At 35.8% G+C, this 24,254-nt stretch overlaps 1 protein-coding gene across 1 annotated transcript in view; it reads right to left on the bottom strand.

Annotated features, from left to right (window-relative positions):
- Window positions 1–4,564: 4,564 nt before the first annotated feature.
- Window positions 4,565–24,254, bottom strand: part of LOC111873750 (glutamate [NMDA] receptor subunit 1) — a 34,918-nt gene continuing 15,228 nt past the window's right edge. The window contains exons 11-17 of the mRNA XM_023868695.2: window positions 23,912–24,069; window positions 23,214–23,448; window positions 22,637–22,785; window positions 21,373–21,530; window positions 20,163–20,335; window positions 16,518–16,771; window positions 4,565–5,455 (exon numbers count right to left, since the gene is read on the bottom strand). Of these exons, the coding sequence (XP_023724463.1) occupies window positions 5,201–5,455; window positions 16,518–16,771; window positions 20,163–20,335; window positions 21,373–21,530; window positions 22,637–22,785; window positions 23,214–23,448; window positions 23,912–24,069 (1,382 nt within the window). The 3' untranslated portion in view covers window positions 4,565–5,200. The remainder of the gene's footprint in view (window positions 5,456–16,517; window positions 16,772–20,162; window positions 20,336–21,372; window positions 21,531–22,636; window positions 22,786–23,213; window positions 23,449–23,911; window positions 24,070–24,254) is intronic.

Below are 24,254 nucleotides of genomic sequence, written 5' to 3'. Positions count from 1 at the left end.
GGATCTATTGATCCACTCCTTCATACTTCTTCATGGCATAGATCTCAATTAAGCATAGGAACAACTTTATAATTTCTGTGACAGTTTACGAATTTCATGTCACTAAAAGGCAGTGCCCATCACCAAAAGGATTACTTCCAATTCTGAAGAGTAAAATGAACTCCAAGAAAAATATGAGGGCTATATGATATACTGTCAGGAAGTCAGGCTTAAGGTATCAGAAATCCAGGGACAGTCAAATAGTGTTGTTAGGAGAGGTACATGTTCCCATATTACCATATTTGAGAATATTAAGAATTAAGGCAACAGGGATGATCAATAATTTACACTCACGAAATATATATATATACATGCTTCTCACTCAGGTTGTCTTGCACCTGTTTCAGAGGACCAGTGAGTTATAATTTCCTGTGCCAGAAATGAAAATTTGTTTATTCCAGTTGGTGCACAAATGTTTAAATTGTGTCAGAAATGCTGCAGTTTTCATGATAATTAGAAAATTTATAATTATGAGAAAATATACAGTGCAGCCTAATTATAACTCTTCCTAGAAATTATGTCATAATTGCATTCAGTGCAGCCTGTTAACAATTTTCAGTCCAACACAGCATTACTGTTTCTGAACCAAAAACAAGTGTATGGAGAATGCATATTTTGCAGTAGACTAGTAGCTAGAATTTCCAGCTGACCCCTACTTCTTGATGCTGTTTCTCCCACGCAACCATCCTACTTTCACCAAGTGTCATGCAAACCTTGGAATGGTATATGTTTATATGGGAGGTTGAAAACATTTAAACTTGAGTGGCAGTATAAATATCAAAATATTAGCTTGGCTGATAGGCTTTTCATTATATATATGACAGCTGCTGTCATGTCTGTGTATTTACTTCGTTTCTATGCAACCTAAATTTATTCAGTTTTTGTGCCTAATAAATGATGATAGATATGTTAGAAAACTTTGATACTGTAACAAAAAGTAATTGTGTTTTTTGCATTTCCATGATATGTTCTTCATATGCTGCCAATATCATCCTTGACCTAATCACCCTAATACTGGCAAACAGTAAAAATTGTGGAGCTCCTCATTATGCAATTACCTGCAATCTTCTGTCACTACCTCTGATTACCATTGGCACCTTGCTCTCTTTGCTTAATGCAACAGATCAAGTTGTAGGCAGCAGATTTGTTGTTTGCAAGAGCATTAGATGCCCTTACGATAGGGCAGTAACATAGTCGCAAGTAGGCATTTTGCCTTTCAAGTGTCTGCTGCCAAAATGCTGCAGTAGCAAAACATTTGTCTACAGAATTGCACTGTATCAGACTGTAACAGTGGACAGTAAGATAGACAGTGGTAACACTACAGTTTCACACTAAAAGTCATCTTGAATGCTAAATTTGAAACATTTGTTACAATAGAGTATTTTTGTTTTGTTTCCTCATAATGAATTCCCTCTAGGAAAATTGACCTATCTTCTTTAGCTTATTCATTTATTTAATGATGATACCAGCAATGGTGACTATAGTGTTGAATGATAGAGTTGGTTGGCCAGGAAATTTGCCTACAAACATACGTATAAGTCATGCAAGACTTTTTACTGATCACCTTATGGCGTTAGGATTGACGAATATTTGAAAGTGTTTTTATTATTAAATTTTTTCAGCAAATAAATCCATGGAGAGGGCAGATGCCTGGCATCCCTACCAGCACCCACAGAAATTTGGCAGCTAATGCTGTGTGGCATAATTTAAAATTAGTTTGTGGTAAAGACTAGTGTGCTGTTTTTTAAGTTATAATTTTCTTAATTGTGAGAACTTGTAAGTGTAAAGTTTAATTGATAATGAAACTATGCCAGAAATAAGTAGGTATGTTTAAGTCTGCCTATTACTAGTGATGTATCAAGTGACTGGCAGTGAGTTTTATATTTAATATCATTCTGAAACATGAAAAAGGCCATGCCATAGCTCAAGCAGTTAGTCACTGTCTTCCCACCACGGTGCCCCGGGTTCGATCCCCGGTCTGGTCAAGTGGGATTTGTGGTGGACAGAGTGGCGCTGAGGCGGGTTTTCTCCGAGTACATCAGTTTCCCCTGCCAATTTTCATTCCACAAAATTCTCTATCATCCTAATCACCTGGGCAGGTTACAATAGGCCAATCAGTGGCCGCTATGCCAAGTGGACCCAGTTGGACTCCACACCCCACTAAGCGAATTAAAAAAAAACATGAAATCTGTTCTAAACATAAAAGAACCAAGCTCTTAAAAGTTGATGCACAACACAATTTTTAACATCTTAGGTATGAACCACTTCAGATTTTATAAAGAATTGTGTGCTTTACCCTTCAGTATGCACATTCTGATAACATGATTATAAATGTGATCAACTGAGGTTTCAAATGCATTTAAATGAACTTTGTACTTCAGTGTAGATAACATGGTAAAAGTAAACATCAGGTATATATTTAATCTATTACGAAACTAACTAGCTTGCCCCATGAAGTAGAATGTACCTTGAGAAGGTGATAGTTGTTAACCTAGTAAAGAATTTCCTGCCATTCATGGAACCCAAGTCATTGTATGAAAAATATAATGATGATGCCACAGGTTATGACTAAGATTATACTGTCACAATATTATTGACTATAGGCGGGCTGTGGATTGGTAGTTGGATATATTGAACTCTTACTACTTGTAACTACAAGTAAGGACTATGTTTTCACTGTTCTGCACACTTCACAAATCACTATAGGACAGTAGGACTTCTCAGTCTGTTACATACTTCACTAGCCGTTGCTCAGTAGTGGCTTCAATGGTGAACATTCCCCATCCTGTTGGTTCCTGAACTGTCTGTGACCTCAGCTATCAGCTTCTCACAGCAATAGCTCACAACAACTGAACCCCAGTGGTTATCTAACTCACTCACCAACCACTAACTTGTCCTGTTTATAACATCTCAGCATGGACTCCATAGAAAACACCATTTCTTTGTTGCAGGGAAGTTGTTGCGTTTGTGTCTGTTGGGGTGCCCACATGATCATTGCTCGGCTGTTGTTTGGAGACCCTTTACTTAGCCATGGCTCTTGTATAGTTTGCTTCTTTCATGTTCATTGCCTAGCAGTGGGTCCACATGCCACAATATATTTGGAAATGAAAGTTTTACAAGGAAAGGTGAAAACAGTTTCTTTTCCCTTGCATGTAGCCAAGACCGCCGCAGACAATGGTGTGACACTATATAGTCTTGACACTGACAGCAGCATTAAATAACAAACAGAAAAGAGTCATTCAGTAGCTTTTGTGCCTTCCATTGCTACCAGGAATCAAGGCTGGCCTGACGATACTGAGGTGTATAGACCTGTTGCTAAGCAGTGACTATGAAAAGAGTGACCATTGCAGAGCAGCAGCTCGGTAAACACAATTGTGCTGCAACGAATATGCATGCAACAATAGAGTTAGAGTGTTTCTGCGTGGTCTGTGCTGAGATGTTATAAGCAAGGGAGAAAGTCAGTTGTTAGGCACTTCTGCATGGGAGGCTGTGAAGATAGTGCCTAAGCATGTGAAGCTGAAGAACCTCCACTGTTAGAAGCCGTTGCCAAGGACTGGCTTGTGAAGCCAGCAGGTTGGAGAAACCTAGCAGGTGCTGTGGAGATTAGAAGTGGCACTGTAATTACTTGTAGTTCTAAGATTTGTGTGCATAAGTGGTCAGTAAATCCATTCACCAATCCAAACCCCATCTGTAGTCACTCTAAATTGTGACAGTACAATGGATTGGATAAAACAGTATGACTGATATCTGTTGATACATGTTAAACATTTTGTTTACTCACAAGGTACTGACATTTAACTTTAATTTAAGTATTCTTATTAGTCATCACATTGTTTCTAATGATATAATACAAAAATGTCAACAACAGAGAAGAAATAACAGTGCTATCCTGTAGTCTCATAAATTTCCAAAACAATAATTTTGTTTTAAAGTATAGCAAATATAAGATTATATTTTTAAATAATTTACAGGTAAAAAATATACATGAGTTCCATTACATCTAAAATCGATTGCAACATGGAAACAAAGTTAAGAATAAACAAAGGGCTGTACAAGTACGAGTATATCAACACATGATTCTTATGAAGTATGCAAGATTATTTTGTGTGCCAGAATGTAGAATTATAATAACATATTATCTTGGACCTTAATTTTAAGAAACTTTAAGTACTATATTTGGTGCATATGATGAATTCTCTCTTGTTGTCAGTAGCATTTTGACACTGGAAAAGTAGATCCAGGTGTTATTCAGAATTCAACCCCCTCCCCCTTCTTTTTAATATAATAAACCCTAATGCCAGGTCAATAAATCTAAAAAAATATTGAGACCTATTAAAAAATGTAGAGCCATCTCTGTAACAGCCCACGAAGGCCCATAGGGTTGTGAGACGTTGAGGCTCACAGATGGTGGTAAGGTTGTCAGACTTATGCGCTGGCCGCCCTTTACCCCTCAGGAAGATTCCTGATACTCACTTCTGTTAGAGACTGAGTCAACCCCAGGGCCATAGTCTGGCCGGAAGGATTAAGTAAATTGAAAACCCCGGTGATCTCATTGGGAATCGAGTCCTCGACTTTTTGGTTTGTAGCACAGTGCCTAGACCAACTATGCAACCATATGCCCCCAGTAAAAGAATCATATTTTTTTTAATTGTTTCATTTTTTCTACCCAAAATTAAAAGATACATATAGTTCTTGACAAATTCTAACAAAATATACAGGCATAGAACCTTCCAGATTTATATTTTTCCATGAATTTGTAACTGCGTTGAAATATATAACCTGTTGCAACATCAGCCCATTTTCATATCTAATTTCATGAGAGGGTTGTAAGTAATTAAATATTCTTATACACAAATCACATCATAAAATTGTACCTACTCCCAAAATTATGATCAATGAAATAGTACATGCTTGCAAAATCTTAGATCATGCTTCAGTTCTGACTGAGAAAGTGGGTTTATTTTAAGGCTATAAACAGGAACTAATCAGTCAGAAACAAAAAAGTAATATTCTAAAATGCTTGTATACTGTAGAGTAGCAACCATTTTGCAGGTGAAATATAGTATGCCAGGTAACACAAACACTTTTTCCGTAATTCAGCAAGTACATACTCTCCCTAATATATGCGAGTAGTTCAGTTTATAAAATATTACACAGTAAATTACACTATCATATCAGGTAAGCCAGCCCCATAAGCCAAGTTACTTTGTGTTGTAGTTGCCACTCGAATCTCATCTGTGTGAGGAATGCGTTGTCGGACATCGCAACCACCTGGCCAAGCACGAGCAGGACTTCTAGTCTCCATACAGTGTTGAGGTAGTGCATCTACTGATAAGCTAACAGTTGCTGGGTCATTTACACCATTAGCTTTGAGACGGCGCTGGGCAGCCATTGTTGCTCTCAGTGTCTTCCGTTTCTGAAAATTCATAAGAAATCATAGTTAATTAGTTTTTAAATTTAAAATTTGATCTGTGGTATGTAATATCATTATTAATTACACTAAATTGGTTACTTCAGATGGATGTTATGGCCTGTATGGTTTTAAAAGAAAACTAAAATTCTTTAATATATTGAACAGTAATTGTTGCTTCTTTGTGTAGTCTTTTTATTTTATATATATGCTTTCATATGTGGATAATAAGTCACTGTTTGCTTGATAATATTGTAATATTGCTCAATTGCTTGAACCTTACATAACGGCATTTATTTTGCTTTATGAGATGCTACATGAAATTATCTCCATTGTACTTTGGTTATGATGTATGGTACATGTACCTAACAGCCTTTTTCACCCCTAAAGAATTAAAAATGATTTCTGCAATTTTGCATTATTTTGCAGAAAGCAACAAAATTGCTAAATTTTCAGACTTGTTAACTGTATATTTTCGGACATAAATGTAACTAAGTTGCACATTGGCAGTTTCAAATTTCAAAATTGTATTCAGATGCTAATTTTCAGTACACTAAATTTAGAAAAGAAATCCAAATAAAAAATGAATCACTGCTTTCATGACTCCTGGTGAAGGTGTTATCCAGTTCTACTGACTAAACTTTAGCTTGAATAGAGCCATTTATGTACAAGAGAATTTTTAAAAGCAGGGTTCCCATAAATCATACTGGCAGCACAGAATCAGAGAAATGTGGAAAGATGGAAATGAAATGTCATTTATCTAATATGTCCAATGAATTTATTTCTTGAGGCTAATCTAACTGTTCTAGATGAGATAAATTGCTGATTCATTACAACACTTTTATATGAGTACATTCCTGTACTGTCTTACTTTTAACCACGATGGCATATAATGGTTGCTAGATGCATTAACATTTGCCAGAGAGAAAAATGACAGTGAATGTAGATTACTTGAGCATAACTTGTTTCCAAAGAACAGAACAGCAATGGGCATTGATCTTGTGGAAGAATTTGTGTATAAGATTAGAATATCTAAATTTGTAAACTTGAGTGAATTTAAATTCTCTTTAAATTTTGAGTAACTCTTCAAATCATACTTTGAAGTTTATGAATAAGAAAAATTAATATAACAGGAAAACCGAAGTCAGCTGTTTTTCTTGATACTCCTACAAAAGGACCTAGGGAACTCTTTCCCATGAGCCATCATTAGATAAAGTTGGCTGTTTTCTCAAAAATGGTTTACCATATCAAGGAAATATGCACGTGGCATTCATCACACCTTCACCTTATTATAATCTGCACTCTTACTCTAATGCCTTTCAGTCCATTGAATGTTTGAGTATCACATGGAATTCAGTGATGTAAGCATGAAAGATATATACTCTTCTGTGTATCTACATGTTCAAGTCTCATTCCTGTAGGAAAACCGTAACATTATTAAACCTGAAAAGCCAGAACTAACTGTTTGTTTTGCTGTGTGTTTCATATAGCAAATATTCAGCAAATGGAAGATCAAACTCCAAACAGTTATAGAAGTTTCTGAAATGTAAAATGGTATCTGTATCTCTTGGAACATACCCCTTTTGGGATGTACTGCTATGTAATCTGGTAAAGTTCTCCGATATTTTGGAGAAAGATACCGCCTCCATCTTCAGGTTCAAAGTGTGAGCCAAGCAAGTAACCAGAAAGAAACACATGGAAGGCAGTGCTCTAAAGATAAGGGCAGTACGTTCCTTCAAGTCATCATTGAACTTTTACCAGACTACATGGCATTACATCTCAGAAGACAGCACTCTTCATAACCACTGCTCTGAGAACCTCAAATCCATCATCATCTTTTAAGTTTCACTTCTTAAGGACAGTTCTGACAGTATCAAATTGTTGAAATAATACACTAATTCCATTAATTTTTGCCTTTTGAAGCCTTTAGATCTGAACTGAAATACTTGGGTGATTGATAATATAAACATTTTATCTAGGTGAAAGTGAAAATTCTCTTGCATAGTTGAAAATTATAGATGTCTGTAAAGAGCTTTAAATANATTTGTATTGCAGAATAAACATCTTTTTTCATCAAATATTGACTCTCATGCTATAAATACCAGACATAGACAAGATCTTTATCTACCTCAAGCTAACTTAACTAGTTTTCAAAAAGGAGTTTACTACGCGGGTATAAAAATGTTTAATAAACTGCCCATAGAGATCAAGAACTCATCTCATAATTTTAAAAAGTTTAAGGTTGAATTAAGATATTTTTTGAATACACATACATTTTATACTGTAGAAGAATATTTAAACAGATAAATTTTAGTATTTATTGTATTCTTGTATCATCTAGACGAGCATAACTATGCATGTATTTTATGTTTTATATTATTTATGATATGTTTTATATCCATTCTTGGATCTTTGTAACTTATTATTGTTGAATACTGTTGGATCCAGATAAGCATAACTGAGTATTTTATGTTTTGTATTATTTATGACATGTTTTATATCCATTTTTTGGATCTTTGAAACTTGTTATTGTTTGATTCATTGTACTATCTAGTCGTGTAATTTATGCATGTATCCTGTTTTATATTTAGTTCTGTGACATGTTCTATATCCTTTTTTGGATTTCTTGAACAAATATAAATACAAATACAAATACAAATACATATATATTGTGGAGTTACATACTTGCATAGTGGTATTACTGGAGTAATAAACTTTATTGTCCAGATATGGGGGTTTTAAGCCCTCAGTTCTACAGGACTGGCGGCTGGATTTAACTCATAGATTAGTATTAAAAAAATGCAATTCTTGGCCATTTGGACTGTGCTCATATCATTACAATAGAACAGTTCATGGACAGTATAGGTTAATCAATAAAATGTAACTTATTCAATCTAAAGTCCCCTGTTTTCTTTATACATGCATATCTCTTCTTTCAGAAGTGTTGGTTAACTTTTGTGCTGCTTGTCCAAATGAATTTAGTTACAGTGCTGCATGCATAATACTACTGAGGTGCAGGCATAAGTCCAAACATGTGATGCCTTTCACATTACTCAAAAGCATTTGCCATGAATATTGAGTTTAATTGATTATTTAAAACATGCACCAATTTTGTATTATGTAGCTGTATTATCATCTTGGCAGGGGTTAAAATAAATAAATAGACAGAATTTAAGTTCAGTAAATTTTATTGTCTATAATTTTTATCTGTACAGACTTAACATTTATAATTGGTCATATTTGCAAGTGACATAACAAATGTACAGTGATATTTAGTGCATGTTTTTGTAATAGGTTCTAAAGATACAAGCTGGATAACTATATGAATATTTTAATAAGGACAATATTGCATGGCAAATGTTAGAAGCATAAATAGTATTAGCACAGAAATATTACCATTAGGTATATTGTGGGTAGAAAGTTATATGTATTGGATTACGATAGACTGGATACACAGGTTAAATTTTGACATACATTTTATTTCATGTGCAGGAATAAATATTTCAGATTGAAAAGAATTTTCTTAAAATTTATGTATAAAAACCAAGAGTAGTTTTCAACATTTCTAAATTAGTCTATGCAGTGAAACCAGGAGACTCAATTAAGAATTTTATTGGTGTTTCTTTTTTTTATCAGTATTCATTATTAAATTAACATCTGAAGAAGTGATTTGTAATATAATAAAGTTAATAGCACTCGAAAGAAATTCATAGCAACTCAGACCATAATAATGATAAAAATGATCAGAAAATTAAGCACTATGTTTTCACTGTATATGTGAAAACAAAACTTAAACACATGTCCAGTATAATGAAGAATGCCAAGAGAAATGTATGTATGTTAATATTTAATTGTGGCTATGCTTTGATATATTCACAGTATCTGAATATCATAAGTTCCTATATATATGTATATGCCTCTTTGCTTGTTCTGTACCTAGTCAAACTCCGACTTCAGTTTTTTTGCTGTTATGGATGGTCCCCACAAATTGACTTGGTTCTAAATGAGGCAACAGGAATGCTCTCGCAGGTTAAGGACACATTTTTTTTAATATGAAGGAAAAGTGCATAATAAGTTTTGAACATTTTTGTTGAATCTGATATATTGTGTAATACCTCAATCATCATTTCAAGGTATGAAATATGTGCACATTAATAAGAAGGAAAAAGGCTGGCTCATATATGTATATGAAAAACAGTGAATATAATGTAGCATGTTTAAGTAAAGAAGAGTCACATGTATGTGCAGAGTCTGTGGCTTAAGTTGTCATTCTGTTAAGTGTTTTACACATATGTTTCTCAAGCTCATGAGGAATTTCAGATAAAGAATATTATAGTCAGATAGTGTAGTTTTCATGATATTCGTACATCTGCACATCTAACAGTTTGGTAGGTTTGTTTTTACTCTGAAAGTGAAGGGTTAGGTTGTCAGGTGAATTTCATGCAGCCTGGTACTGAGGCCTCTTACCTCAGAGTTAGTGACCAGACTGAGAAGCTAAACACTCACCTCCATCTAGGGTCAAGGTTAAGAATGAATGAGCTATACCTCTACTCCCCTATAGGTCCCCATGGCATGGTGCTTAATTAATTAAACACAGGGATAACTTTAAAGAAGGTAAAGCTACAGCTGTCCCTAAAACAGGCTGTGGAAGCCCATAGGGATGTAAGAGGTTGAGGCTCCCACATTTTCTAGACAGTTGGCTCAGAGATGGCGGTGAGGTTGTCACCCTTACACGCCAGCCACCTTTTACCCCAGGAAGGTTCCTGGTGCTCATTTCTCTAGAGGCTGAGCTGATCGCAGGGTCATAGTGTGCCTGGAAGGATTAGGTGAATTAGAAATCAAGTTACCTCATCAGCACTCAAACTCGCGACTTTCTGGCTTGTAGCATAGTGCCTCAACCAACTACACTGCCGTGTGCCAAAATTTTACCTTTACCAGTTGCATATTAATTCGCTTGAATAGTTTGCATTCATTCCTGTGTGAGTGAGCCAGAAGGTTTCCACAGGACCACAGTGTTACATAATACAAGCAACATACTCTTATATAAAAAATATGTTTCCAGCCATTATTCGTATTGGAATGGGTATTTGCATTCTGCATGTTTCCACATGAAGATATCTGATATTATGCTGTACTAATATACCAGCTCATTAAAAATGTCAGGACACTGGTATTAAAGTGATAATTATCCAGTCATCTAAGGCTTTTCAAACCAGATCTGTGAAGGATGAAAAAATGACACCTAATCTATGTGCAATAACCCCTTTTGTCATGTTTATTTAATTTTTTTATAAATTAAATACTGGATCTATGCTAGTATGGAACATAGTTAAACCTGATAGTTCATGTTCACACTGTTGATAAATATCAACTTAAGTGTATACGTTTAACAAAGATCATAAGTTGATGATCTCTCAACAAAGTAACTAAACCATTTAAATGTGTAATCTATCCCAAATAACTTAATCTCAATTAGCATTGATCACATGGATTAAAAAGTATTTGTGTAGTTGCCTACAGCTAGATTAGTAATCATAATTTCTGTTTTACTACATCATGCAGTATGCCCTTTGGTGGTCTAATGTCACAAAAGATATGAATGATTCAACTTTTATATTTCTCTGTCTTCATATATTATGCTTATTTTAATACCAGTAATATTCTAAGCATGTAGGTATGTTTGTAATATTAAAATGGATCTTAGAGAGATAGGATGGGGTGGTATGTACTGGATTGATCTGGCTCAGAATAGGGACCAATGGAGGGCCCTTGTGAGCATGGTAATGAACCTTCAGGTTCCATAAAATGCTGGGAAGTTCTTGAGTAGCTGCATGACTGGTGGCTTTTTGAGAATGGCTCAGGTCCTTGAAGTTAGTTTAGTTAATATTCTAAGTATAGATCTATGAGCAGATTTTAGGTACTTTATATAAAACTTACGTAAAGTTTCATTTTATGACTGGATGCCCCTGAAAATGGCCAAATGTGGCTGAAACATGCTGGACTCTTTGATCACTTACTGATTAGAAGAATGATTGCACTAAATAGTACCTCTGAATTCAATTTAATGTAAAGAGTGTTGGTAATAATGAGCTCGATAAAATGGAAAATAAATATTTATGAGTGTTATTTATCTTGTGCCTTATGTAGAATAGTCATATATTTTTCCACAAAATTTGAAGCTGTGTTGTGCACTAATGTGTTTATATTATTAAAATTTCAGGAAGTGCCTGAAAATATGTGCATTTTTAAATTAATTCTATAGACAAACACAACTGAGCCTCAAAACAGAAGCACCCCCAACAATAATATGGTACATTTATTTTCTTTCGCCTCTGTTTCATATACAGGACAACTTCATATCCTTTATTTATGTTAATTACTGTGTATAATGACCACCTTTGTCCAGTGACCTTGGGAACCCTATCTGATTGACTAAAACCATAAGACTACCTGGAAAAGCTCAAGGAATCAACATTCATAGGTTTTTTGGCCTTTCACTGTGTCTGAAAGTCAGACTTGTTATTAGCATCAATTATATAACATAATTCATTCCAAAAATATCATTTAACATTTCTGGAAGTCTATGATTAAAGCTTCTATGTGAATATCATCCAACATACACCTATGATCATATGTTTTGTATACAAATACATCTTAACCACTTTCTCAAATTAGCAGGTATTCAGTGATTATAACTAGAGAGTGTAGACCATAGAATAATAGAACTTGGAATAACATTTGACAAAAGTATATAAAAATATTTTACATATGTTACAAATAGTGTCACAATACATACTTCAGAATTTTTATGATGAATTATTTCTCAAACAGAATCCTGCTGTGACATTTAATAGCACCATAAATATTAGTAAAGGAAAATATATATATATTATCCAATTACACCAACATTAACTCGACCTGTAGAGATTTTTCCATAGGAAATGATTTAAATTTTCCCTTATTACAACTCTGAATGACTGAAATTTCATAGTGCTAAGTTTTATGATTTTAGTGATAGTTTCCATCATGTCTTGAACTACATTCCCATAGTGGCATATAGTATAATATGAAATAACATAACGTTCGTACATATAGAAGCCAGGTTTGCTCACTAGGCTCACCTTTGCAAGCTCCAAGGTGTGAAGGCCATCCTGTGTATGAATGTATTTGTGTTCATTTTTGTCATTGTTTAAGAGGGTTTTTTTAATGCTAGCAGGGTGGAACTAAGTCCCTTGTACTGTGGCCACTTCTGGCCTATTGTACCAGCCCCATATGATGGGTGAGGGTGATTGTGGAGCAATTGGTGGAATGAAGATTGGCAGGGAAAACCGAAGTACTCAGAGAAAATCTGCCCCAGCGCCACTTTGTCCACCACAAATCCACCCTGGATCGAACCTGGGCTGCCGCGGTGGGCAGACAGCAACTAACCGCTTGAGCTATGGCATAGCCATTCTTAGAGCTTAGTGTTATAATTAAACAATATTGAATCTGTAAAGGTTAACATCTCCAATTTAAAAACTTAGGTAACATTTTTGCTTTATGTTGCAGAATGAAAAAATTCTCAGTCAAGATGAGGGCTGTGATGGTAACTGTCTATTATGGAGCTTCGCTGTGTTTCTACAAAGTAATGAGAATTGATATGCTGCAATAGGGCAAAGTAGCATTTTGCACATATATAAAAATTGGAATGGGTCTGAGCATATGCTCCACAGTACATGAGGGGCAGACAGACCAAGTGTATGGAGACCATGTGGGTATTACATATATTTATATATGATTATGCATGGCTCTGAATTGTTTTATGTAACAATGCTGTAATGATTGCTAAGGTTATTTTGAGCCTCATAACCAGTAATGTCAGTGCCAAATCAAGCTGTAAAGTGAGAGACAAACTACCAAATAATGGTCATGAATGGTATTGTATTTTAGAAGCCGGAGAAATACAGTAAGGAGAACTATTACTGTGCTTTATATTGAGAAATAACAGAAATCATATTAATTAAATCTACTGTAGCAGTTGCTGGGAATGTAAGTGATCACGACTAACACTTTACTCAGTACAAATTAATGCTTCCCAGTCATGATAATGTTTAAGTGGAACTGTGTGTAGACAGTAGGTTAGGATGTGGCACAATGTCTCCTTCATAAGGTGCCAGACAGTCCAGGTGTACCACCGTCATCCTTCTTTTCCTCTTGGTGCAGCAAAAGTTCTGAGAGTGGTAGGAACTCCTACATCTCTGACTCTTAAGCTGCTAGTAGCCTCTTGTTTCACTTGGTGGTGACCAGGTACTCCTCAATGTTTTAACACTTGTTTTCCAAATCGTCATGGAAGACCCGACCGTGCACTTCACCAGCCCGATTGTTTTTCCGAGGTTCTCATAAAATATCTCCTTGCTTCCCAGGCATAGCTGCTATTTCAGGCTTCGGTTCCATATGCCATTTTTGTATTCTGGGCCCTTCCATATTCTCTTCTCAACCATCTGACCTTTATGACCACATCCCTTATGCCTTGTGGAAATGGCATGGTGGGTCAACCATTCTCAGATAGGAGCCAACTTCTTCCAGGACCCACCACCACTACCCTCTGTCTGTTTCTTTGGCTGTTGGTGGTGCCCTATGGCTAGTTGCTGGTCCCCATATTGGTCCACCAATGTTCCAGTATTTTCTGCCCTGGCCTCTTCCTTAGGGGCATCCTGTTGCTCCACTGTGGCCTTCAGCTTTTCTTGATTAGCCTCCAAATCCATAGTGTCCATTTTGTTTAAACTTTCTTTGAAGACATCCACCATGGCCTCTAGCTGGGAGTTCATCCTGGCCATCATCCTCTCATGATGGGCATGTAACCTGGCCATCATTTCTTCTATCAGGAGTTTTTGGCCACCTCTCATTTCTTCTTTCAGGTGTTCTTACCAGCTCTCATTTCTTCTCTCGGGTGTTCTTGGCCGGCTCTCTTTTCTTCTTTCAGGTGTTCTTGCCAGCTCTCTGTTCTTCTCTCAGGTGTTCTTGGCCGGCACTCTTTTCTTCATTCAGTTGTTCTGGGCTGACTCTCTTTTCTTCTTTCAGGTGTTCTGGGCTGACTCTCATTTCTTCTTTCAGGTGTTCTTGGTTTGTTCTTGTTTCAGCCAGTAGGCTTGCCATCATTTGTTTGATCTCCATTGTGTGGTGATATATCTTCTTACTGTGGTCTCCAGTACAACCACTGCTGACAGTTGTCATGTGCATGAGTGACTATAGACAGCACTTGGATTGGTGACTCAGTTCACTGAACTCTTTGATACAGCGTGCGACTACACTTTACAGTTCAGTGTCACACACACATGCATGCGCACGCGCACACACACACATACACACACTAGTGTCCACAGTCATGTCTTTGCAGTCGTTTTTGGTAGCGGCTTCCAAAGGTGGATGCTCCCCTACCTCTGGGTTCCTGAACTGTCCCCAACCTCAGTTACCAGCTTCTAACAGCAGTAGCTCACAAGGACTGAACCACAGCAGTCATCTGACTGCTCACAACTAGCTCACTTCACTCCACAGTACTCAACTGCACTGCACTCATTAACTGAGCTCAAAGTTGAAGTCACATTGCGACTGATGGTCAGTCAGTCAGTCTGTCTGTCTTGGTGTCGAGCCCCGACTGGGGCTCATGACCAGATTTTTTTTCTTCTTTATATGAAAGTTACTGTCCTGTTCATTAGGTCAATCAAGTGATATAGCCTTGGAGCAGATTACACAGAAAACACTGCCACCAACATTACTTCCATTGTTGCACGTGAGTTGCTACCTAGCAACGACTGTTGTCTCATTGANCAGATAATGTCCCAGTGCTACTGAAAAGTCTGACTTCGATAAAATTACATTAGGACAGGATTTTCTCAAAAAAAAAATATATGCACAGTGAATTCATTTTTTTGACCTTGAAGCTGAAGGAAAAAATACTTAATTTAAAATATTATATATTTTTGACTTGGGATGCTTAAGCATATAAACATAAATTGATGGTACTGCTGGGAATGGAACAGTGGCCTCATATTCATGGTTTGCATAGGTCTGTTTTGTGAGCCAAATGTTTGTGGCACATTGCATCATGGGTTTTTATACCTGTATGTCAGTTACCTGAGGCAGTGATATAAAGTTGAAGATTTATGACATTAAATTTAAACTCAGTAATGGATGATGGAATGAAATTACTTGACCTAAAATTGTACTTAATGATTTCTGTGCTAAACATAATATGGGTTCCTGGAATCTAACTAACACTGTGTATTCAAACCCTAAGATTCAACATTGCTATACAAAAGCCTGCCATAAACCCAATCCAAAATCAGTTAAATACCATTCGAAATCTCTAAAACCATTTCCTAAGATTAATTTTAATATCATCCTCCTCTCTAACTGTTAATCTTCCAGAGACATTTTTTCTAAGAGATTTGGCACTATAATATTAGTTTCATTTTAGTTACGTCTGAAGATATCACTATAATATTCACTTTCACTCATTCAAAACACACTATGTTACTTTGGGCGACATGACTTGGTTATTTTGAAAGTCTGAAGATAAAATACATCATTCTTAATCAAAATACATGTGATTAAGCATCAGTATTTTTCCAGAATTATAAAGGTGCCAATATGCATGTTGTATGACATGATAATAATGTGGGGGGTAATTTCTTTTTGCAGTACACATTAATGCACAGAATATGCATAATTCAGTGGTAAGAAATAATTACAGTGAAATCCTCTATTGTGATTGCTTCCAACCTTGTACAGTAGAACTTCAGCGTGTCAGATGCTGTCTCTGTCTCCATCATCAGAAATAGATGTGGAGTGACCTATGAAAGCAGGCACTGTGTGTGTGTGCGTGTGTGTGCGTGTGCGTGCGTGTGTATGTCTATATTTTACAGATATATTTAGGGGTTCGACAAAATTATGGAAACATTACTACTGTACTATTAATTATGATCTTAAATCAGTATTTATTGTGATCAGAAGATTTTGCTTTGACATGAATTCTGTGTATGTTTGTGAAGGGACAGCGAGCTCGCAGACCAGCTACCCTATGCTTTACCTCAATTGCTCCACGCCACTTGTCAGCAGCATGTCGTGCAAGTTCCATTCTCTTCTGTTTTCGAATCTGATGCTTTTTGTAAACCATTTCAATGATAATGAGACCAATTCCCCCAACAATACCAGCTGCTACCAAAATGAACACCCCTGCCATATTTTTCAGGCCCAGGGTGTTAGGTGTTTTTTCAAACTGTTCACATTGCTGAAAATTTCCTTGTAAGATCCAGCGGTTGTCCAGGCTCTCCATGATACCACCTGCATACAAAACAGTGCCAGTTTATTCAGTGCATTTATAGGAATTTCAAGTATTTAATTATAGCATCTCTAAGGATATGTTATGTTCTGTTTAAAAAATTAGGAGACTGCATGAGGATAAACCCACAGGGACCAAAAATCTTGTGGGCTTTGTTTAAAAAACCACATATGCCTGCCTGAATCACTACATTTTCTAGGAGACACTAAAAACATTTTAAACATGTATTTAATGCTTAAATTTCAAGGAGTACAACTGCCAGTAGCTGACTTATGTGGTATTATAGGCATATTACATTGTTTTGGTCTGAAAACCTGATAAATACTGTTACATGTGTGAGTGACTATAGACAGGTTTTGGATTCGTGATTGGATTTATTGACCATTTATAGATCATAACTACACTTAACTATAACAGCCCCAATGGTTTACACACTGTAAGGATCACTACAACTGCAGCACATAAAATTGTTATGTCTTCACTAGTCATTTTCTGGTAAAGGATCCTAACAATATCCTCTGTTTACACTCTTACCAGCTGACGAATATCCTAGAACTGACTCATTCAGAGTCAGAGTTACTTTACGACTGGCGGTTTACCGCCAATCAGTTCGTCTTGGCGTCAGGCCCCTTGAGACCCACGACCAAAGATTTTTTTTTTAACTGAACTTTTATGGGATCTGACTCATTGCTCAAACTCTCTTGTTTATAGCCCCTTTGCATGGACCACATAGAAAGCACCACTCATTGCTGTAGTTCAGTTGTTGCTATGGGACCATATTTGTTTGTGAAACTGTTACTCAGCAACGGCTCTTATATATTTGCTTATCTCATGGTCTTTGCCCAGCAATGTGTCTACATGCTACAATACTATTAAATGATAAAAAATGGAAATAAGAGGTTTTTAAAGAAAGCAATAGACATATGAATATAAAGAAATGAAAAAAGTACATGGATTTGATTAAGTCAGGCAGAGATAATTTGAATATTTGCCATAGGTTTTACAAGTTTCAAGTTCAACACTTTTGCAACTAAATACCTATTCCTCTTTTGCAGCCCCTTAAGAAAGTTAACCAGAATGTGTACAATAAAAACAGAATGATTGAATGTTAAATGTCACTATGAATTATCATAACTCTGGCTAAAACATCATTCTTTATCTGTGATGATTAGAAACTCAGTTTAGCTATAAATATACTCCTTACTTAAAATAAAGGAATAAAATATCAAATGTTCTCCATTGGAATGTTACATTTGAGGGCTCCAAGGGATTAAACCTTGTAGGTTTAAAATCCACTCACAATACTCTTCTTGTCACACCCATACACCCACAGGGAGACCATTTGAGACTGCTCCAAATTGTTTGGGCAATCTAATGAAAAAGATGCACATTTCTCACATCAGCAATCAACATACCCATAGGCTATCAAATCATAAGCAAAACCCATCCAGACCACAGCAAATACTGCAATGGTCCTTGCTCTTATGCCCACATTCCTTGCATCTTTGTAAAAAGCTTGCATTTGGGCACTGAAGTTGCTTTTCATAAACAGAACAAACTTGAAACTCAGAACCTTGAAAGTTTATACACTGGCCGCCTCTATTTCAGGGTCATTGCCTAGCAACAGGTCTACATACCACAATATTGATGTTTGTACCTAAATCAAGGGACTGACAGACACAAATTAGTAGTAAGGTTCTGAAGAAGAAAGTCTGTTTCTGTGCTATTGACTTAGGAGGGAATGTTGTCCGTTGATCGGCGAAATGGCATGATAGTATGTGGGATGTTCCCATACTATAATGTAACACTATCTGCATTCAGAAATTAAAATTGTAAGAATTTACTTTAGATTTGAAATTAGGCCCACAGTATAATGAGAACATGAGAAGTTTCTTAAGTTGTTGTCATCATCACATCCATGGATATTTTCACTTTCTGTAGGTGCCTTTGACTCTTTTCTCTGTTCCACATGGTCATTTTTTCTAATATTTTATGTTGAAAATAATTCTAAGTCTTTTATATATCAGTACACCTGGTCATTCTGTATGATTTTGGTCTCCCACAAAGTTTCCTTAACATCATTTACATGTCTGAAGACACATCTTATTATTCATTTATATAACATGGCAATCATTATTTCTGCAATATTATCTTTAAAATGTTATTTATAATGTAAATTTCTGTAAGAATAACGTTTATGCACGCTGTGCATCTGTGTCTTGGAGGTCAATATTTTGTGGATTGTAGATTGCACAGAGAAGTGCAGAGATGCACAGAGTCATAGAATATGATGGCAATGTAAAATCATTTTGTATAGAGTCACATAATGGGGAGAGATATGAAAGCATTGTTCACAAGTTCATCTGCCTGTCAAAATATGTGCTGAAGATGGAGGCGATACGTTCTTCTGAAACGTCGGTTAACACAATATCTACACAGTGCCCCATTCCAGAAGACTGCTTTCTTCATTCTTCAGCCCACTTTGCTCTAAAATAAACTATACTGAAATAAAATTACTTTTACATAATCTTAAGAATATATATCCTTTTTGGCTTAAAAGTTAAAAAGCTTTTTCCCTCTGGTATTGAAAATATTCACATCTAAGTCTTACAAACACCAATAGCTTTAGACAATATAAGGGTATGGATATGAGATTTGGAACTTGGAATGTACGAAGTTTGTATAGGGCAGGTTCGCTCAGGGCAGTGGCAGAAGAAATCTTAAAATATAAGTTAGATTTAGCGGGAGTACAGGAGGTCATGGGATGGAAATGGCATCTCACCAGCAGACGAATATACATTTTTCTATGGAAAGGGGAATGAAAATCATGAATTAGGTACAGGTGTATGGGTGTGAAACTTGGTCTCTGACATTAAGGGAGGAATATAGACTCAGGGTGTTGAGGAGAATATTTGGACCAAAGAGAGATGAAATCACAGGAGGTTGGAGAAAACTGCATAATGAGGAGCTTCATAACTTGTACTCTTCTCCAAGTACAGTGCGTACAATCAAGTGCGCGCCGCGGCTGCAATTTGCCGTGAGTCATACCACCGCAGAACGGATGCAGTAACGGGGAGGAGTTGCAACACTCCCCGCGACTGCATCCGTTCTGCGGTGGTATGACTCACGGCAAATTGCAGNCCAGTGGAGGGCTCTTGTGAACACGGTAATGAACCTTCGGGTTCCATGAAATACTGGGAAATTCTTGAGTAGCTGCAGAATTGGCGGCTCCTCAAGAAGGGCTCAGCTCCATGAGTAAGTAAGTAAGTAAGTAAGTAAGTAAGGGTATGTAACTACCATGAGATAGAAAAACAGAATTTTATATTACAGACAAGGAATTACAGATATCATATTATTGTGAAGTTAGATCCTTAAATATGTGTTCAAACTCACTCTCATGAAAATCGAGGATAGCAAGAGTAACTGCATCAGCCCATGGGGAACCTTTCTGTAAGCCAATCCCATAACCAGACCGTCCAAATAATTCACCTGCTGTCACCAGTTCACAGTCTTGTGCTGCTTCAAACTCCAGCCGTGAACTGTCCCAGATGAAGGCCATGAGTTTCCTATGTCAACAAAATATATGTATATATAAAGTAATAAATTAAAAGAATGGCACTGTGCAATACATTGCCATTTTTAATATATGAAGCAGCCCTATGGTAAACCTTGTTTAAGAATTTCTAAAAATGTCTAGAATGGTAGAAGAAAATTTATTTTGCTATTTTTTTGCTTATAAATTATTTTTAAAAGTTGTAAATATGTGCTAAAATGAGTCATGGGTTCATATTATTTAATTTCTCTCTCCAGCTTTAGAAATGTGAAAACCACTAAGTAACAAATTTGTTCATCATCAACTTCACAATGTTATATGAGGTATACATGTGACACTTGTAAATAACTATGTAACATTCTCATTCTTCCCTCAGGTCTTTTTTTAAATGCATTCCAAAATAATTCATTGCTTATTTCTTCTATCTCCTATCTTTACTAAAGCCATACTTAATTTTTGTAACTATCATAATGTGTTAAAAATTATGCACTGCAAGAAGCAAACATTGAATTATTCTTAATTTCATTAAATTCAGCTTGTAAAAAAAGAGATAGAATATCACATGTTGTTTCTCTTGTTTCCCAACATGGTGGCAATTCTTGTAAATAGAAGACTTAATGAATCAAAACATAAAAGTTTGCCTAGTGACAAAACAGGTATCGGCATGGATTGCTTTAAGCAGTATACCTTGTATGATCTAGCAACCACCAGGAGACAGGAAGGAAGTAAGGAAGGAACATGTAGTAATATCTGCATGTGGAATCACACAAGTCATATTTTGTGTTATGAACTTCATATGGTCTCTTAATTAGTGACACTAATGCTGTTTCTTATGATACTGAAAGCTGTGTGTCAGAATATGTATGACAAATTTGAAGGCTTTAAAAAGAGCAGAAGGTTTCAGTCTTATACAAAACAGCAATATTTATTCAAATTTTGGTAATATATATGCTTATGTGAAAATGAGACAGGCATGCCTGGACTTTTAAAATATTATTAATTAATTAACAGGTAATCTACTAATCTATAAGAAAATGCCTGTGAAGCTACCCTTTTTTGACATCTTGTATAGCTTCCTCAGCAGTGTCATAATTGTTAGCCTCCATGGTGCGGTACATGTTAGACAGTTCCACTTGTCGTCGAAAGTACATGTCCACTGCAGAACCTTTGACTGTGGCACAAGTGAGATTTTCCATTGTATTTCTTAGCTAAAAACAAAATGAGGCAGTAATTATTCATGTAGCATATGTTATTTAATATCTATTTCATAAATCTGATTAAATTAAAGAAATGCTACATCAAACTTGTAGTAGCAATTGAATACTGTTACATTATAAAAAAACTCTCACAGTTGGCAGTGTTATAAAAGGAAGTACAACAATGAAAGTATATCATCCACATGAACATTGCTACTAGTTCATCTAGTTTAATGCACAATCAAATCTTATATTATGTAAATAAACATATATAAGACATAAGAAAAAATAAAAGAAATATATAAAATATAAGAAAAAATAAATAAATTAGATTCTCATTAAAGTGACTACAAATAGTACTGTCTTATTGGATGTGACACCAAAGAAGTTTTCCAACATTTCAGAGGAACATACTGACTCCATCTTTGACCCTGGATGTAGAGGCAATGCATTCTTCTGAAGTCTCAGTAAACTTCTGCCAAATTTCATATTATCACGTCCAAGAAGCTAGGATTCATCAAATATAAGAAGATCTAGAGTGAATGAGGTCTAATAATTAAACAACAGGACTGATTCTGTAAAATGTAGATACATACATGTACCATCCCTGTATCTTAATGAGTGTGGCATGTCTGCCATACTTCAAAACATTGTTGGTAATCTAACAAGTAAAGTAAGCAAGTAACAAGTATCCAAAAAGTAAAGTTTTTAACTACTACAGGCCAGCCTTGATGTTTCTTATACTTCATTATTAACACTGTCATGATGTCCAGCCAAAGATCTATTTATTCGCTGAATTCATGGCCACAGACATCCAAAAATTGGAAGGTATGCTTTGTTGACTCTGTTTTGAAGAAATAATTTGAAATAAATAAGTTCTTTGTTATCAACGGACCTTTAACATAAGCAAATGAGCAAGTTACAAATGTATTAGTATAGCGGTTCAGCATTTAGAATATGTGTATATCTTGCTTTTCATTTCGCATGTTAAAAACTGTATGAGTATCGATAATATTACGATGATAATATCCCAGCTGTATTCAATAGAAAATAATTTAACAATTGTTCTTCATTTGTGTACAGGTGTAAAGGAGAATTTAATGGTAAAACTGACTTACTCTTGCATCATTGATTCCAGTGAGTTTTGTCTTGGGCCTCTCCAACACAAGGAAAGCAGCCAAGTTGGCTGTGTATGAGGCAACAATGATCATTGCAAAGCCTGCCCACACCATCCCCAGAACCCTTGCAGAGAAACTCCTGGGAGTGCCTGCATAGTCAGAGAAAATATGCTGCTATGGAGGTAAAGCTAATACTTTACAGAAACATAATATGAACACATCTAATTAAGTAACTCTATGGGAAGCTAACAGTTACTTAGGTGGTAAAGAAATTCCCTACCTTTATAGAACCCAAAAGTTTGTNGAAAACCAAAATGTTGTTACCATCATCCACACCCCACCCCCCCCCCCCGACCGAGTGTCGTACTAAACCAGATGAATCCATTCCACACCCTCACATCCCATTCCTTTAAGATTCATTTTAATATTATTATCTAATATATGTCTTCCTCAACATTCTCTTCCTTTCAAGATTTTTGACAAACATATTTGGTTGAATAAAGTCACTCTGTTCATTTCATAGCTACATCTCTATCATCAAATTGATAAAATAGTGTATGTTGAATTATTAAATTACCTTCTCCAATCCCACTGTTCAAGAGAACACCCCAAGCAAACCAAATGGCACTAGAAAGGTTTAGAGCATCCTCCTCTGTACCATCAGTATTAGCAAGTTTGAAGCGACCAAAGGGAGAGAATCTGTCCAGCAAGTACAGAACCAATGCCACCACATGTACTGAGACCATCACAAGAATCCAGAGGGTATTGCTGAATGGCTGCAGAAATGACACCAATGTAGAAGATCTTGATGGCTGTAAGCACAATGGAACATATCCGGCATGAAGGATAATGTTTTTCCACATGCGAATGTCAGTATCCTTATACAGTATGATCTGTGTGTGCCCATATTTTCCTCCATCTTATATGCCTGACTGTTGCTAGGAGACCGTGTAAGGTACATTGCATGTTTATATCCATGACTTATTTTTTCTAGCTAAACATACACAGCTTAATGCATACTATATGGAAATTAAATAAGAAAATATACGCTTTAAATATACTGATAGTAAATCAGTATTTTTTCTAGCTAAACATACACAGCTTAATGCATACTATATGGAAATTAAATAAGAAAATATACGCTTTAAATATACTGATAGTAAATCAGTATTTTTTCTAGCTAAACATACACAGCTTAATGCATATTATATAGAAATTAAATAAGAAAATATACACTTTAAATATACTGATAGTAAATACTGAATTATACAGTACCTTCTTTTCCAGAATTGTTATTCCCTGATACTTGAATGGTTTACTGAATTCAATGAACTCTGCTCTTTCTGGGTTGATGGTAAGGGGTGCTACAATCATATCAGCTTGCTGATTTACCAGCTCTCCAATCAGTCCTGTCCATTCTTTCTTTCCTCCAACTAACAGCAAAATTAAATATAAATTATATTCCATTTTTGTGATGTAATCAAATCTATAGGTTAATTCTAAATTTCAATATTTCAGAAACACCTACATCACGATGCATTAGAGCTCCATATTTTGGAATGAGATATAAGATATATTGTCAGATGTATGAGTGACTATAGATGGGGTTTGGTTTGCA

This window comes from Cryptotermes secundus, unplaced genomic scaffold (genome assembly GCF_002891405.2).
Source record: "Cryptotermes secundus unplaced genomic scaffold, Csec_1.0 scaffold142, whole genome shotgun sequence".
Classification (NCBI taxonomy): Eukaryota; Metazoa; Arthropoda; class Insecta; order Blattodea; family Kalotermitidae; genus Cryptotermes; species Cryptotermes secundus.
The sequence above is the reverse complement of the archived record's forward strand: the minus strand, read 5'-3'. Positions and strand labels throughout refer to the sequence as shown.